At 40.1% G+C, this 17098-nt stretch overlaps 1 protein-coding gene across 4 annotated transcripts in view; it reads right to left on the reverse strand.

The window, feature by feature from the left end:
* Nucleotides 1-281: 281 nt before the first annotated feature.
* nsmfa (NMDA receptor synaptonuclear signaling and neuronal migration factor a) overlaps nucleotides 282-17098 on the reverse strand; it is a 38593-nt gene continuing 21776 nt past the window's right edge. For 3 of the 4 annotated variants that reach the window (XM_047344357.1, XM_035183833.2, XM_035183831.2), the window contains 10 exons: nucleotides 16227-16279; nucleotides 14853-14942; nucleotides 11740-11870; nucleotides 11027-11110; nucleotides 10781-10814; nucleotides 9720-9790; nucleotides 9503-9582; nucleotides 9027-9129; nucleotides 5272-5347; nucleotides 282-3995 (listed from right to left, as the gene is read on the reverse strand). In XM_047344357.1, the coding sequence (XP_047200313.1) occupies nucleotides 3898-3995; nucleotides 5272-5347; nucleotides 9027-9129; nucleotides 9503-9582; nucleotides 9720-9790; nucleotides 10781-10814; nucleotides 11027-11110; nucleotides 11740-11870; nucleotides 14853-14942; nucleotides 16227-16279 (820 nt within the window). In that variant the 3' untranslated portion in view covers nucleotides 282-3897. The remainder of the gene's footprint in view (nucleotides 3996-5271; nucleotides 5348-9026; nucleotides 9130-9502; nucleotides 9583-9719; nucleotides 9791-10780; nucleotides 10815-11026; nucleotides 11111-11739; nucleotides 11871-14852; nucleotides 14943-16226; nucleotides 16280-17098) is intronic. The other variant, XM_035183835.2, reaches the window with a different exon arrangement.

Genomic DNA, 17098 nt, shown 5'->3' on the forward strand with positions numbered 1-17098 from the left:
TCGACTTGTTGATAAAAGAAACTGCTCTGACTGTAGTCTACACTGGAAGCCCCCAAATACTGGCCTTTGCCCCCAGAGGCTAATTCTTAGTTCGAAGTTAGACCCGATGGGCTCGATGTCTCAGAGAACTTGCTTTGCAGAGAACTTGCTTTGCATATTTAATTGGCTCTCTAATCCAAAATTGATGCAAAAATACTTTCTTCAAACAATCTACACTTTTCTTGTATTCTCTTTGATTTTACCAATATTTGAAACGGCAAATAAAGCAACATAGACTGAGGCATGTTTGCATCTTTAATTAGATTTTGGATGAAGAAGAAAACAACAAAGCTCTCTCAAACTCCTGAGTCAGGGTGCTCTTCACATCATGGTCATTTCAGCACAATAAATTTTAACAAAACTTTAATAGCCATTGATTTCTGGATAGGCCGCATGAGGTGTTCTTCTGTTTTCTGTATGGCACAAGACGTTTCCTTTTCAAAGAAGAAGTTCCTGAATCGACAGAATCCACCCAACCGCTGCTTTGCTTTAACTGACCAGTGATCATTTCTCTGGTCAGAAACTCATGCCAGTAAAAATATTCCATTAAAACCCAGCAGCTGTTCAGGGCAACATCTTTGAAGAATCTGGCAGCTTAGCGCTTCTGCTGGAATTAAAATGGCTCAATGATGGCTTGTGTTGAATTTTAAATCTGTAGTGAAAACATGTAATGCGTGACTCAGGCTGAGAGAGCACTTGTCTGTGCCAGACAAACTGTAGGCCAGCGCTGCAATGTCAGAAAGAGGGCGAGAGCGAATGAAAACCAGAGTTCTGCTCGCAGGGAAATGGAGAAACACTCCAGTGAGACGCTCAACACAAATAATATCTGCACTCAAAGCTTCAAATATTAAAACATCCACACAAATAATGACAAATGCAAAGTACTTACCACAGACAGATGGAGAACACCTCTGACTGCATGTATTGGAATTTGTTTGTGTGTCTGTGTGTGTGTGTGTGTGTTCATGTTAGAGCTGGGACCACTCTGTAAACTCTCTCCTGCGCCGTCTGATAATTGATTAGTAATAGCAGCGATTCTATGGGACCTTTAGGAGCTGTTGTTATTTGGGGCTGTACACTGCTGTGATTGTCTGAGCAGTGAGTTGTGTTGTGACCGAGCAAAGTCGTATCGGATCGAAAAAAAACACCTGGGAAACAAATGCAATGTTTGTGAAATGCTGTTATCCGATAATCCGGTAGTTTTTAACATCATTTGAAAAGATGGTACCATTTATAATCCTCTCAAGTGAATGCTTGTACATTAGATTTAGCAAAAAACTATGGGCACATAAAAAGAGAAATATTCGTTTTCTAAAAGCACAAACCTCAGTTTCATATTTTAGAGAAACAAGCCATCATCAGGGTCTTTTATTTAAATGTGACAGGTTACATTTCTCAGTAAGATCATCTAATAGTTTGAATTTCCTCAGACTGTATTGATGTCAGAACGCATTTGCACCACTGATCTTGCAAAAAAAATCACTGTACGCAGTAATTGGTGCATGAAGCAGGACTTCAACTCCTTTCTTCTGTCACTTTTGATCATGTCCTGCCCCTTTTTACCATCACAGCCTGTTCACTGCACCGTAGACTTGGACCAACCAGGTCTTATCGGTTGTGCCTTTTAGGTTTGGTTGAACAAAACATTGTAAAGCCTACTTTATTTTATGGTTAATTAATCCTTTAAAAATCAGGGTCGACTTTCTGTGCTTTGAGTGTCAGTGAAAAGGTTGATGGAAACTGCAAAGTTAAAAAAAAAACTTAAAAGTTTTTACGCTTGCCTGAAGTGTTTTTTTTGCCTGTTTCAAAACAGAGTTAATGTGTGGAAACACCTTTTTACGAATAAGATCTCGCATAGCAAACATTTAACTCACATGGCAGATCAGAGGTTTCTGCTTTAAAAGGAGAAAAAGGAGGAGGAAGAGGAGGTGTTGTTTGAAGTTTCTGACATTAAAGAATAGTAACAACTGGCCCAATTAAAAACTTTTCCTTCAGCCCTTTCTCAATGTTTTTCTCCTACATGTTTATGGGTAATGGTTTAGTTTCTTCCTCACTGTTTTCTGGCGGTGCTCAAACAACTTATTTTGTTTCTGGTTCTTAACCTTTGATTCTTCTATTCTGTTTATTACAGCCATGCGCATCATAGCCGATCAGGGTCTTGTGACAACACTACGCAGCCTAGTTTACTTACTCCAACTCAGTTGATGGAAACAGTTGATTTTCATCATTGGAGCATTGGAAAGGTTAATTTTGAATTCACTTGAATTATAGGAAATATGGGTACTGCGACTTCAGAGGCAGATGTGCACATGTCTTGCTTATGGAAAAAGTACAAAGCATTTAATAACTGATTTTTAAAATGACACTGTTTTATTTTATTTATTGTAAATATCTGTTTGTCCCAGCCCTAGTATTTGTAGTCTTAATGGTTTTTAGAAAGCTCAGGCAGGTCTCTCGGCCCATGCAACGTTCTCAGACGCAGACACACACTCAGCACATATTTTCTGGCCTTTTAACTAGCTGACACCTGGCAGGGGCAGCAGATGGCTGTTAACAGCTTAAACTTCTGGCAGATCTGTTTTAATTCAGAGAGCTCCGGCCCTCTGACTGGATCACAGCCCAGGAGAGAGAGGGATGGCAGAAGCTGGTTTTTGGCCGCCGCTAAGAGGAGCCAAAGAGTGTTTGGCAGAGGTGAAACCAGCTGACACTGTTGACAAGGACTGGCTATGTGGCCTGAACCTTCTGCTGAGGAGCAGGAGGGATCATGGGAGCGACTCCTACACTACAGGGGCAGGAGCACTTGGATGGCTGTTACATCCCACTTGACATCATGAAGTATACTGTCAACTCGAACGCCGTGGAAAGATAATTGTGTGGGGATGGAGGTGATGATGATTCTTTTTGCTTCAGCAGAGGAGCAGATAGAGAAAAATACACACAACATATCAGCATGTTTGTTGTTTTTTTTACATGGAAAACACACGCACGCACACATACACACAAAATCTGCACATTGTACTTTTCTTTTCTTTTTTTTTTTAACCAAAACATAAAAGTCAATTCCTCAAACAAAAGATATTTTCTAGAGGGATAATACATTCGTTCCAAGCGATGGAGATGAAGATTACAATATCTTGATAGAATAGACAAACAGATTAATTACTTCATGGCTAAAACCTGAGTTATTCCAAAGTATTTTTCATATGAAACTGCACAACAATGCACATCAAAAATAAATGATGCATCATTATTCTCGTATAGAGGATTATTTGCATGACTAAAGCTATGCTAATATATTCAATGTTTTATATACACACACATCGGCATGTGGGTTATTCATGTATATGCATGTCTCCAGGTTATCTGAGAGGGGCCAGTTGAAACACAGAACCATATTATGATGGAATGACTTTCAGCAATTCTTCTTGAAGCACTTAGGCCTCAAAAAGTACAACAGAGGTGTGATGAAAATGATATTTCTTTTTTGTACACGTTTGATTCTCCTCTTGCGTTCACTCGAGAGGCAGAGAGAGTTGATTTGCGAGTTCAGTCCTCTGCTTTTTCCTCATTTTTTTTCTCTTTTATTTGTAAAGTCTTGGCCCTTTTTTGTCTGTCTTTGACTCGGGAGGTGATGAAGAACAGAGGCACAGCATTGTTGAGTTTATCTCCAGCCTCCCTCTCTCCGTCCTCCCCCAGCCCTCTTTCCGGGATGAAAGCAGGTGTGTGACTGGTTTATATCGAGCTGATGGGTGGAGCACTACACGTGGAGCGATGTTCAGTCAATGGATCAGTTTTTTTTATAACAGGTTCCTCGTGGCACTGCGGGGGGGGGCTGCACCTGTTATCCTGGGGTCTTCGTCACAAAAACTCCTCATACTCCAAGAGTTTGGAGTGCTGGCGCGTCTTCCAGAGGCGGTAGAGGCGGAAGTCAAAGTACTTCTCAATCATCTCTTTGCCTTGATCGGTAAATGAGACAGGAAAAGTTTGAATTATGCTTTTAGGAAGCAGAAAAACATTATTATACAAATATCTATCTATGCTCTCTGCCAAATAACATTTATTTCCTCATGCTGGTATCCCTGTATTAACATAGTATCCTAGAAATTGAATTAAAATTAGATAAATTAGTTCTCGCATATTGTTCAGTGCAAATGTTCTTCATCAATGCAGGAAGTAGTGTGTTCTATATATAGGACCCACTGGTGAAAGTAAAGGGCAGGAGGTTGGGTTGACATATGGCGGCTCTGACATTCATGCAGCGGATCGGACCTCGACTAACTTTGAGCTTGACCCATGGGGAGCAAGAGTCAAAATGTCTCCCCTCCTGCTTTGCTTCCCCCATCTTTATAGGAAGTTGAATGTTAAATCTCTGGAGTACATACTGTAGTTGGCATACGCAAATATAGAATGTTAAAATCTTTGTTATTGAACATATTCAGAGATTCCCTGAATCTTACGGTGTCAATGTTCTTATGTAGCAGTTGGACTGGGACAAAATGTTTGTTTGATTTGTTCAACTCTTAACTGGTCCCTTTTTAATGTTCCAATTTTTTGTGTTAACATATGTTGACCAGTGTAAATTGATTTTACTATTAATGCCTATGTCGTGTAATCTTTAAATCCTCGGGAGCAGATGAGGGTGCTCTTTTGATAGAAAAGTGGCAGGAGACATACTGTTGTTATAAAAGAGTTCAGGAAGGGAGAGAAAACATGTCTCTGTGGAAAACTTCTGATGAAAGTGAAGGACTGCAGAGGAGGTAGTGTGGATCTGGGTGGACCATGAGCATGCTTTAGTTATAAAGTGTGGACCAGAGCGTACAGTATGTCCCTGCTCCCACCCGGTAGGAGGAGAGGAGTGGGTTTAAAGGTAGAGCACATTAACGAGACTGTACTTTCTCCTTTGTGGTGGGTGTTTGGCACAAAGTGTTGCATCTATACTGACTTGGATCAAATGCATTCAATAAAAGCAAATTCCCACTGAAATCAGGACAGAGCAAGTGTATAAGAACAGAATGAACATGTTTGAAATGAGAAGAAAACAGCAATTGAAACAGTCTTAAATGAATTAGATCATTAGTTTTCCGTATTGTTCAATAAGGAAACAGCTGTTTGAGTGCTTTCCTCACTGCGGATGTTTACGCCGTACATATGGTGTTTAGTTGCATCACTTCATGTGCATGTGTCCTTGTGACCTCCATGTTTGTGTGTGTGTGCATGTTTAATCCGACCCACCCTGAGCCGACAGCTCCAGCGGTGACTCGAACTCCACAGAATAAGGCCTCATCAGATTCTTCAGTTTCTGGAACAGCTGTTGGGCCGAGATAAGAAAGCAAAGTCCAATTAATCCTACTGCACTAGGATATGCTCGCAGCGGGGGGCCTGCAGACACAACAGGCTCATGAATACACAAATATAGAAACAGACACAGGACTGGCAATGAAGCTGACTCATTACTGCCAAAGAGAATGTACATTCTTCCTATTTAGGAGGACAGGTGAAGAAATAAGAGGAGGTGCACAGGTTTTCTGCTCGGCTCCATATGACCTCTTTGTACTTCCATGAAACAACTTGTCAAAAGAGCACAATGTTTTTTTTTTATTAAGACAATCTCAAAACATTAACAAAAAAACTCAACTCAAAACTAAATTCAGGCTAATGAGATTAAGTCCTAAAATATTTGGTCAGATTCCCACTTCTAAAATGAACGATTCTTTTTTCTTCAGTATTATATCATTGTAGATGAGATACTTTTTTAGACAAAACCCAATTGAAAGGAAAAAAAGGGGCAATAATTAACTGTGAAAATAGTCATTAGTTTGAGCTGTAATGACATAATCACTGTTTGATTTCAGCTGTGCAGCGATTGTATAGCTTTTTTTTTCCAGTCGCGTCTTTTCCATTGTCTCTCCTGCGGTGACTGATGTGTCGCGTTGCACATTAAAAACTGAACCTCACTGATTTCTTGCTTTGATTCAGTCTTGAGGGATCTCCGTACCTCCCTGTCGGAAATATCAAAAACCCAAATTCACCTTTTGTTTGTCACTTGATGTTAAACTGGGGGTGGTAAAGAAGAAGCGGCTTTCATTCCGTGTGTTTGCAGTCCTTTGAAAGAAGATAAAAGAAGGTGGCGAGTTGCCAGGCTTGTCTGTAATGCAGAGAGAGCTGCAGGCAAAATAACAAATCTCAAATAATGTGATAATAACACTGTAGATTTCTTCCTGTCCCGGGTGGCTTCATATAAGCTCTCAGTGGCTGCCGTCTTGCTGCCAAGACAGATTGGGATTTGTTGCTGATGAAACTAAAAACGTGCTTGAAAGTCTCTGGATGGGAACTGGGCTGCGCCGCCTCTCTGACCTGCTCACCTGCTGTTCTCCATCCCCAGCCTTGTTTCCATTTTTCAGCATCCAAGCTGTGTTTCAGACGAACTAGTACATTTCAATATTCAAGTGCTGCACTCTTGTGTGCAACCTTTTTGTCCTCATTTCAGTGTTAACTGTCCTTTCCAGTTATCACAGAGCAGCAGCAACATTTTTATGCCGCTGAGCTTGTTTCTCTGATAACTTAAGATCCAGACGTCTGATGACTAAGATCCCTCATCCAGGGTAAAGGTTATATAGTTATGAGGCTATAAAAAGTGGCGCTGACGTGACTTGAAACTGTGAAGTGTGCTGCAAATGTTTTAATGTCCGTCCATCCGGCGGACAGCCAGCGTTTACTGATAAGTGGCCATGTTTCACGAACAGAAGGAAATATTATGACCTAATTTCCTGCAACTTATGTTTATCAGCAGCGTTCACCCTTGAGGTGGTAGTTCTACTTTTATCAGCCAGTTTATTTTACCATCACATTCATGTATGGAACCCCTCGAAAAGCCCAAACTGAGAAATGCAATATGTTCTGACTTAACGATACATGCATTACAATGATATTAAATAGGGAATTAACATGACAAAATCATCTCCTGTTTTGCATTGCAAATGATTAGCGAAGTGCTTTTATTAAACATGCATTAACCATTATGATTTTACTTTTCAAACAGAGAGGGGGTGGTTTCATTTATCTCTCTGATGATTTCAGCCCACCCCAGTGTGGCTGCAGGCTCAATATTTATAAGCTTAAATATACATTTTATTGCATGATATCTGGATTCAAGTGCCCCCGGGCACAACTGCACCTTTGGTATGCATGATATGAAAGTACATTAGTGTGTTTGAGTATGAAGTTGCATCTTGAGACACTTGGTATGTGTGGCTTGCTTTCAAATTTGCATTTAGGAAGTTGTGTGAAGCTTCTGCTGATTAATTGAAGACCTGTATGTCCCTGTTGTTCCTATGCTGGGGATGATGTGTTAGATTGTTTTGCGGAGGAATATATATATATTAAAAATTGTGAGTCCGTGTCCACATGCTAGTGGTGAGTGGTGAGTGGAGAACGAGTTTGTTGTTTCCCAGAAGAAGTACAACGCTCTAGACCACAGACTTTATCTAAAGATGGACGACATGGCAGCTCCTCAAAAGTGAAGCCCAAAAGTTTTGGTCGCCCCCGAGTGACAGCCACAGAGTGACTTGCGATTGGTCGAGCACGCATTTTAGCAGGACCTCACTAACACGGCTATATGCCCGGATTGCTGCTGCGCCAGACTCTGGGTCCAAATGAAGTCATCGCTGCAAGATGGCAGCTTTTGTGTCCTGGATATTTTTGCTTTGTTTCTGGATAGTGAGAGGAAGAGGAGACGCTTGGTCCGTACAGTCCATTTTCAAACAACCCTTGAAAAAATGTGAAACACACCAATTTTGTAGCTTTGGATTCAAGCTTTCTTGAAACAACTGCAATTGTGTCTGTCTGCAGGGGCGGAGATATCACTGATGTGCAGTCTGTTCTGCAGACTGTCCCATCACCCCCGGAGAGATCCACTTTATATAACTAAGCATTTTGGCAGACATGACTGGAACAGACAGTTGTGTCGGACAGACCCTGTGTCTTTGTGTGTCTGCCAGCTTGTGTGTTTGTGTTTTGATTTTAAATTGTTTTTTGTCCATGTGGCTGTGTAGCTTTATTATTTCCGCATGCCAAGTTATATAGAGGTGCAGCATCACTCAACATGTGTGCCCTGCGGCTACATCCAGCAACAATATTACTCAGAGTGAGATAATGGTCACACAGGTGGAGGAAGGAGAAAACCTGGAGGATTGTGTGCAGATTATCAATCAAATAGACGCAGTGAGCATAAATATGAGAGCAGAGGGCAGGGAACAATGAAACAAGGACAAAAGGAGGCAGAGAGAAAAATGGTGGAAGCATGAATATGTGTAAAGATGAGATAGGGAACCAAAACGCAATAAACCTTTGGCATCCGGTTGTAAATGAGACTCTGTGGCACATAAAGCCTAAATGATTAACATGTCATAAATTAAGGTGCCATTATACTTTGTCATACACTGACCTGATTTAAGGTTCACCTAGATTTCACCACTTGATATAACCACCACAAAGCAGATGTGTTGCATGTTATCAGATTGCATCACACTGTAATAATAAGAAAACTAATTTTGCCACTTTGTGATATAACGGGACAAAGGGAAGGTTTACGTCTATGAAACTAGGAAGTCATATCAAGTCAAATTCTATTTGTTTAAATGAATATCAGACATCACATTTGCTTCGAGAGGCCCTAACAATCCATAGAGTCCAACACCCTCTGATTCTCCCCAAAACCCCTTTAAATGGGGCAGAATTGTAGAAACCTCAATAGATATCACATGTATGGACATTATATATTTTGTGTAGACATTGATTATATTTGTGTTCTTGTATTTATTCTGCTACAGAGCTGCGAACACAGCGAGCATGTGTGTTACTGAAAATGAGATGGTTGCTCAGCCTTTTTTGTGTCAACAGCAATTTCTGCTGTCTTTGGAAACAGTGTTATTTCTGCAGTGTTTGCTTTCCTACTGTTGTGATGGGCTTGTGCATTAATGTGTACATACCTTTTCTCCATTGGGGTTGCCCAGGACGTAGCATCCCATAATGTGGATGAGGTTGGGCTCCGGGTTGACTTTACTCATGAAGCGACTGAGTCTTTTCCAGAATCTGAACAAAGACAAAAGGCTACACTCAACATGGGCAATTCTTTTTTTTTCAAAGAACCACATTGGTTGGGATTTCGGGCAAATGTATGACTTTATGAAATTTGTACACTGAGGATTTTCTTTTCAAAAGTTCTGTCATATTTTGTTTATCCAGCACTAATACATGTTTTACTGTTTTTACTTCTCTGAATATTGATTTTCTCTTCCGGCTCTGTAATTTTGGTGGTTGTATTTTTTTCAAATACATTGTTATAATTGTGATTATTGATGAAATAAAAGTCTCCGTAAATATAATATAAATATAAGACACAGAAAGTGTGAAAGGGATTTATAACATGAGGCTGTAGATGACAAACTAATATAACATAACTCACTGGCTCATGTCCTCCTCCTTCTCCACCTTAGCGAATGTTGCCACTTTGTTCTTCAGTAAATACAGATGACCGGGGCCTCCCTAACAAACACACACGAGTAAAACACTTCAGAGAATTCCATATGAAGTAATCATGCCATATATCCCAAATAAAGCATATTCTGCAAGGAATACAATAATGTTATTTTTTTAACCTCCGTCTCCTTTTCGTTTCTCACCTGACAAAAGATGAGCATCCTCCAGAACTTGCTTCCTCTCCTGTAAGCTGTGAGTTTCTTGTCTATTTCCTCTGAGAGAGGGAGAGAAGAGATTTGGATTGATGACAGAGAGAGAGGCAGAACACAAAGGGAAATCCCCGGAGGCAGAGTTCAAGTACAGGTGTAATAATAGACGGCAGAGACATTAACAGAAGATGTAGTTTATATTAAATTCAACAGTGTGTACTTTAGGCTGCAAGAAATGTCACATCACAATAAAATGGGTCCGTGAAAGACGTGCAGTCAAATGGAAAGTTGGAATGTAAATTATTCATTTACATCCTTTCAGTTACTCTGTGTGAGTTTTGTTCCGTGCAGAGTTGACTTCATCTTCTTTGACCTTTTACTGTTCATTTTCAGGAGGCAGAAACCTTATTTTCTTTTTTTTAAGTCGTTTTGCAAGATTTAATCAGTTTGAAAATCAACAGACCGTATTAGCCGGATCTCAGCTATTTTTTTTGCTTTTCTTCTGATTAGATTGCAGGTAAGATTTAGCCTCGAGCTATTTTTCTGACCTTTTACACCTGGAGTATGATTCAGAGTTCAGACTCCACTCCTCAGGCAAAATGAGCCACGGTTCAGGTTCATATTTAAGGCAACAGATTTTCCATTCATAGTGGTTCCATCCTTCAATTCTCTTTTATACACTGAATTACACATTCTGTGTATGTATGCTTCCATTTTTTTCATATTCAATAATGTGTATACTATTATTTACCAGTTCATCTAATGTTTTCTTTATAACACAACTTCCATCTGATCGACACAAGTGTGAAGTAAATTACTGCCTCAAAAAAGTTTACAGTTACCGTTTTTATATTTGATATTTTTAGCTTCATATATATTCATGTATTTTTTTTCTATTTTAGTCACTATTTTAATTACCTCCACCCAGGAGCTTATGTTTTCACAAGTGTTAGTTTCCTTGTTTGTTAATTAGCAGGATTACGCAAATAGCACTCAACCAAGGATCTTTATAAACACCGTTGAAAATGCAGATATCGACAAAAGAAGACACTCACCCAAAATATCATCAAAAGTTGCATGTTCATGGTCCTGAAAAAAGGCATTCACAAAAAACATGATCATTTCACATGAAAACACTAAAACCTACACTACAATTCAGACAATGCAGTACGAAGACCAAAGGCTAAATGAATAGACAAATAGATTATACTTGGTACGCCACTGTATGACCCTGAGACACAGTTGTCATGTATGCACGTCATTCTGTGCAGCTTATCTATGTTTCATTGTGTAGGACTCACATAGAGGATGGGGATGATGGAGGGGTCATCCCTGCGGATTATAGTGGGAACGTACTCCGCCTTGGGGACCTTAGAGGAGATCAGCTAAAGGTGAAGGAGAAACAGAAGAGGCAGAGAAAAGATCTGTTAAGTGGGATGTGAGGGGAAAAAGGGGGAAAGAGAGGGGGGAACAATAAAGGGATGGAAGAGTTTCAGCTAAACGAAGGAGGAAAGGAGGAAAGAACAAACTCTATCACATCCTCATGCCCACAGGGGAAAGTGCAGCTCTATATAAAATGCACAGTGGATAACACCTTTGATTTCAGGGAATGACGTGAATATCAAGTTACAGTGCGAAGAGTTGGTCTATTAAAGCCGAGACCAGTCGTCAATATGCAATCCTGAAATAATAATTTTCTAAATTTACTTAAATGGTGTGTTCTTCTCTGTAATATGTGTAAAACAACACAAAAAGTAAGGCTAACACTCGAATCCTCTTGATTGCCCCCTGGTGGCTGGCTGCATTACAGGTCATAAACCCCCTCCTCCTCATGGGCCATGCACCAAACTAAAAAGTCCAAGTACATGTCAAATAATTTTTCTCAGGGATGGATGAGTTTGTGTAATACTGTGAGGTCCCTGCTGTGTCCCGACTCATACTCCAATGCCTCAATCATAGACCTTTGTATTTGATTCAATAATCTGCAGATCTTGTTACAATCTTGGCATCCTACCATGATTTTGGGAGGGATGAAGTCATCTCCCTCGCAGGCGAGCCGCTCCATCTCTCTCTCCTCCTCCCAGTCTGAAGTGTCGTCAAGGCCTCCTTCATCCAGGGTGCCACAGGAGGCCTGGAGGTCTCCGCCTGGAGGAGAATATAACCCACCAGTGAGGGAAAGTGACTTGAGATAATAGCGTGTGGGCAGAAGTGTTGGGATTGGAGTGGGAGGCGAAAAAGGTGACACAGAGAGAGAGAAAAGGGAGGGAGTGAAGGGAGGATGTTTTCAGGAAGTGGAGAAAGGCGAGAGTGGAGGAGAGAAAAACAGATGGCGCCGTTAATAATGGTGGTGACATAAGAAAATGACGGATGGGAGAAGAAAAAGCAGAGGCAGCTGGCAGAAGAAAGTGACTGATAGTGAGAGATTCCTGGCATGAACTAATAAGGAACGTTATAAAAAAAAAACTGGGATCAGAGGTCGGCTGTTCAGAAGAGAAAGTGCTATTTAGCATCAAGTCATGCTTCTCTGATAATCATAATGTATATGACACACTGAAGGAGGAAGTTAACTGAATGAGACCTGTGATAAAATAAATCAGCATTGAAAACGATGCTTATCAAGATGAAGGTCATTATTGTCATTTATAAAAGTCACTGTGAATAGTGAGCCGTGTCTGTTGTCTTTGTACGGACTCTGCTACAAAATGGCTTCAACAGCCGCAGCCTTAAATGTCAAATGATGAATCAATTCTTTAAAACTGAGAAAATGTAAAAGGAAACCTGTCCAGATGTTTTTTATTTTATTTTTTTTCCTTAAATCTCTTAGTTTTATATTTTCAAAGCTCAGAAAACGACCAGAGCTCAACTGATTTATGGGTTGGTCCATAAAAAATCACATAATATGACCATTTCCTAGACAATATTGTCATTTATGTTTTATAGTGATTCATAATAAAGTTTTACACTTTAAGTTTCACTGTTATTAGGGTTCGATAACGTTATTAACATTAGAATCATCTCCAATTTTTGTATTGGTATCAAAAATCCAGTTGTCTCTCCAAAAAAAGAAATAGATCTATTTCGCTTCATTCATATTTTATCTTATATTAAAAAGTAAATATTAGCCATTATTTCATTGCACATTTTTAAACTCTATGTTCTCTATTTCAAAGACATAGGTGAATATTCTAATAAAAAAAGAACTGCATGTTCCCAGGGGAGAAATGGAAAAGGAGAACTGAAGAAGAACAGCAGGTGAAAAGATAAACAAGGAATGAAATGAATGGCACTCCACTGGAGAACAACACCTTTCCCTCAGGAAGGAGGGAGAGGCATCAACATCACCATTAGTCTGTCATCAACAGTTTGTTTATTTTCCATCACACTCTGATACACAGAAACACTGAAGATGGAAGTGCTGAAAAAACATAAAACCACCAACTCAGACATGGACATGGACAAACGGCACATGCAAACAGTGTGTGTTCGAAGCCTTGTAGAAACATAGAGATACACAATACACCAGGTCCTCACATTAACATCTGTACCAGCTGACACAGTCGGACTGACACACACACACACACACACACACACACACACACACACACACACACACGCCACACACACCAGTTTGGAAGACATACTCACAGAGAGAAAGAGAGCACCACAAAGTTGAAGAAAGACCCACGGTCATAGGGAGACAGATGGACAGGGTCAGAGTCAACAGCAGAGACGGTCAGTTTGTGAGTGTGTGAGGTTGTGTTTCATGTTAGTGTGTCTTGATGTGTCAAAGCCAGGAACTGAGCTGGAAAACTGTGAAGCCGAAAGGCCACCTCTTCATAACAGAGAAGACTAAAGTACATACAGTCCAGTTTTCTGTGATATCCTCCGTGCTAGTGGATACGTGTCTGTATCCACTAGCATCTTTTAGTTTTAATTTATTTATCGTACATCACCAATCCATGTATCAATCCAGATTTAATAGTCCTGATTTTTTTTATAAATTATTGATATAGAATAATGTAATTTTAAGCCTATAGCTGACATATTGTACAAATTAATATATTATTTAGTAATTAAACAGCTCAGATACCCACTAGTCCCCATTCTCTTATTACTGATGGCCTCATGTATAGAAATTTAGTAGTTGATAATTAATTTTAAACAAAGTGTTGTGTGGTTTATTATATATTCATGTAATCTTACACATAATACTACAAAAACTACAAAAATAATACAAATTTTGTTTAAATATTAATACTCAAGTAGAAAGAGCTCTGGTATCAGTATTGGTATCCGCCGATATCCAGGTTTAGGTCAAAAAATTAATTGGTGCTTCACTGGTTTTTATTGTCTAATTGACATTCATTCTGGGAAGGTTTGCAAAAGCCTAATTTCAGCTCTGCTGGTGTTGATTACAAGAGCTTTTTTTTATGGCTGCCAAATGCTGCTAAGTGGCTTTCAGCTCCTCCTGAGCCACATGTGTTTGTAAAATTAATGAATGACACTGACTAAGCACAAAGCAAACTTGAGCTATAATGAATCTGCCTGTCCAAATGTGAGTGCACACAGGGACACATCAGTAATTTATGACCACACTGTGCACAGTTCAAAATGGGATCTTACGGCTCTCGCTACGGCTGCTTTCACAGGTTAGAATCACATGAGAAGATGCCAAATAGATTTTGAAAGACCTTTAACAGGACTGTTATCTACAGTTGAGGTGATTTTGAGTTCATGTTGGATTCACATTTGGAGGTAGTGTTGGATATTTAACAGGTCTGGTCTCACGGGTCCAGGTCAGCTTTTAGTGTACGTGCTAGAAATAGAGTTGCAAACCTTAAACCTCTTCCTGTAAGAAGGTCGCCCCTGCAAGCTTTCAAAACTTGTTCTGCTCATGAATCTGTCCCTGGATGTTTTTCACTCCCATTTAAATTACTTTTCTGCTTTTCACGCAACGTTTACTAAACTAATAACCATAGTGTATGTTTGTAGATTTGCTTGCCCCCGTTAAAGCCTTAATTTGCACCATTTCTGTCTACCTGCTACAGTTGTCAGAAAGTGTGTGTGGGTCAGCATCTGCGTGTGTGTTTGTTTGTGTGTGTGTGTACATGCTCTGTGTCAACTCACTGTCTCTGGGTTCATTTGGAGAGTCAGTCTTGACAGGGGTGGGGTCACTCCAGGAGCGGCTGAAACTCTTCGATCTACGCTCAGCGAATGCTAGTGCAGGCGGGGGAGAGATGGTCACACACACACTTTCTCTCACACACACACACTGACGTACTCACACTAACAAGCCCGCAAACCGGCTGTTTCCTCCATTCACTCACCACCTAAACCACAGAAGAGTGCAAATGCGGATGCAGCTACAAGTGCACAAATAGTGTACATACAGGCCATCCCCTCTGTACGCAAACGCACAAATACCTTCATATATACACTGTCCAACAAACACACACATATACAATACGCTAACACAAGTATCTTCTATGAAACATTCTGCTGCTCATTCGTCTCTGTGTGATCATCCGCACAGATTTAAAGGACTGTTCCTGATTTACGGAGCTACAACCCGTCGATAAAATCAGCTCCGCTTTGAACAGTAATCTCTGTGGTCGTTGAATATTTTTAGATTACTTGAAAGTGTTCGACACGGTCGATCAACAGTGTCCCTCAAGGCCCCAATTTTTTTGCCCTCTGTCGTTTTCCAGGCTGCTTTATCCTCAAGAACTCCTCTCTCTTTCATTTTGCTGCTGATACAAACTTGTTCTTTTCAAGTGCAAGCTTCTTCTTGCAAACCATTGGCCCACATTGAAAGAACAGATCAGAAATGTTTGTGTGTTGATTAACCAGTTTTTTAAAGATCTAAATGGTCTGTTCCAAACCAAAAAAATAAAATATAACCTGAATTCGTATCCATTGGGGACTAAATTAGCCTCTTAACCTTCTTCTATCATTTGCCATTTTCCTTCCAATAAAAGGTGAAAACACTGGACAGACTAACAGATGACAGACCAGTCACAAAACACAGACACCTATATACAGTGAAACTACAGATTTCTGTTCTCTGCTGCTGTAGTAAAGTCTTTCAGGGACATTCACACAGACTCGCACTCTCCCATCATTACCAATCACCACTTTCCTTTCTGCCTCATAAACAAATCATTCCGCGTCCTTGTCTTGGCTTAAAATGCAACAGGAAAAGACCAACTACACACTTTCAAATTCATACACTACACACATGCACACACACACATGCACATCCTCATATTTCTGGCTTACAAAACACACTGATAGACATGTAATCCTCAAGGGAAATGCAACAGAGTGTCCCCCCCAGTCCCAGCAAAGCAGCAGCGCTCTGTGCCATGCAGAAAAACACACCAGAGACCAGAAAGGAATGAAGAAATAGAATAAACACGGATGACAGCGGGGTGAACAACATCACAGTCAGATGTAGCAACACACAAACACACACACACACTCGGGAAACATCTGACTCACTCTGTGCTTTAATCCTTCTGCTGCCCACCATCCGAAGATGCTTCCGGAAGTTCCTGTGGGCAGAGAAATTGAAGGTGGAGGAGGGATAACCGAGGGAGCCGGGGAAGAACCAAAATGTAAAGGAGAGGAAAGAGGGAGGGGGTGGGCGGGAGATGACAAAGCAAGACGAGACAAAAAGAGAGGAGTGTCAAGCTTCTATTTTCAAAAGACTGTTTTTTAAAAGGAGAACATTACGGTTAAATATACCAGTTCCACGTCAACGTGAGTGGAAAACACCGGTCACAGGAGCAGTGTGGGTGTAACGTTCCGCATTGTAAAGATAACTTTTTATTGGCTTTTAGAGAGTAGATTCATGTAACAAGAGCCAAAGGGAAACCCTCTTCAGCTGAAGGTCCTGATCTGAGAACACCCACATCACAGTTTATTTTGTGAGTAGAATTGTGAGTGTATATGTTTCTTTACTTTTTCCAAGTAGGTGAGTTGTTGGGTAGTTGATGGTGTGTAGTCAACATGGGTGTAATTAGTAGAAGTTCAACCCTGATTGATTTTATTTGTATTTAATATCACTTTTGATAAGGATCCCTCCAATTACCAGACACTGAATCGTCTGGTACATTATCAGCCAGTAACAATGTTCAGCCTCTAACAGTCTATTAATAATTTGATTCTACACAAACTTTTCATTCTCTCCGCACAGGCCTTATCTTTTTAATCAATTTCAGATATTAAAAAACTCTTGACTACTACATTTCAGTGAGGCTAATTACCAGCTAATGAAAAATATTTATATTCATCAGAAAACCCAGACTGATGGAACAAGATTGTAATTGTGCGATCTGTTTATCGCTCCTGTGATTAATGTTACACTGATA

This window comes from Hippoglossus stenolepis, chromosome 18 (assembly GCF_022539355.2).
Source record: "Hippoglossus stenolepis isolate QCI-W04-F060 chromosome 18, HSTE1.2, whole genome shotgun sequence".
In the NCBI taxonomy this organism is placed as follows: Eukaryota; Metazoa; Chordata; class Actinopteri; order Pleuronectiformes; family Pleuronectidae; genus Hippoglossus; species Hippoglossus stenolepis.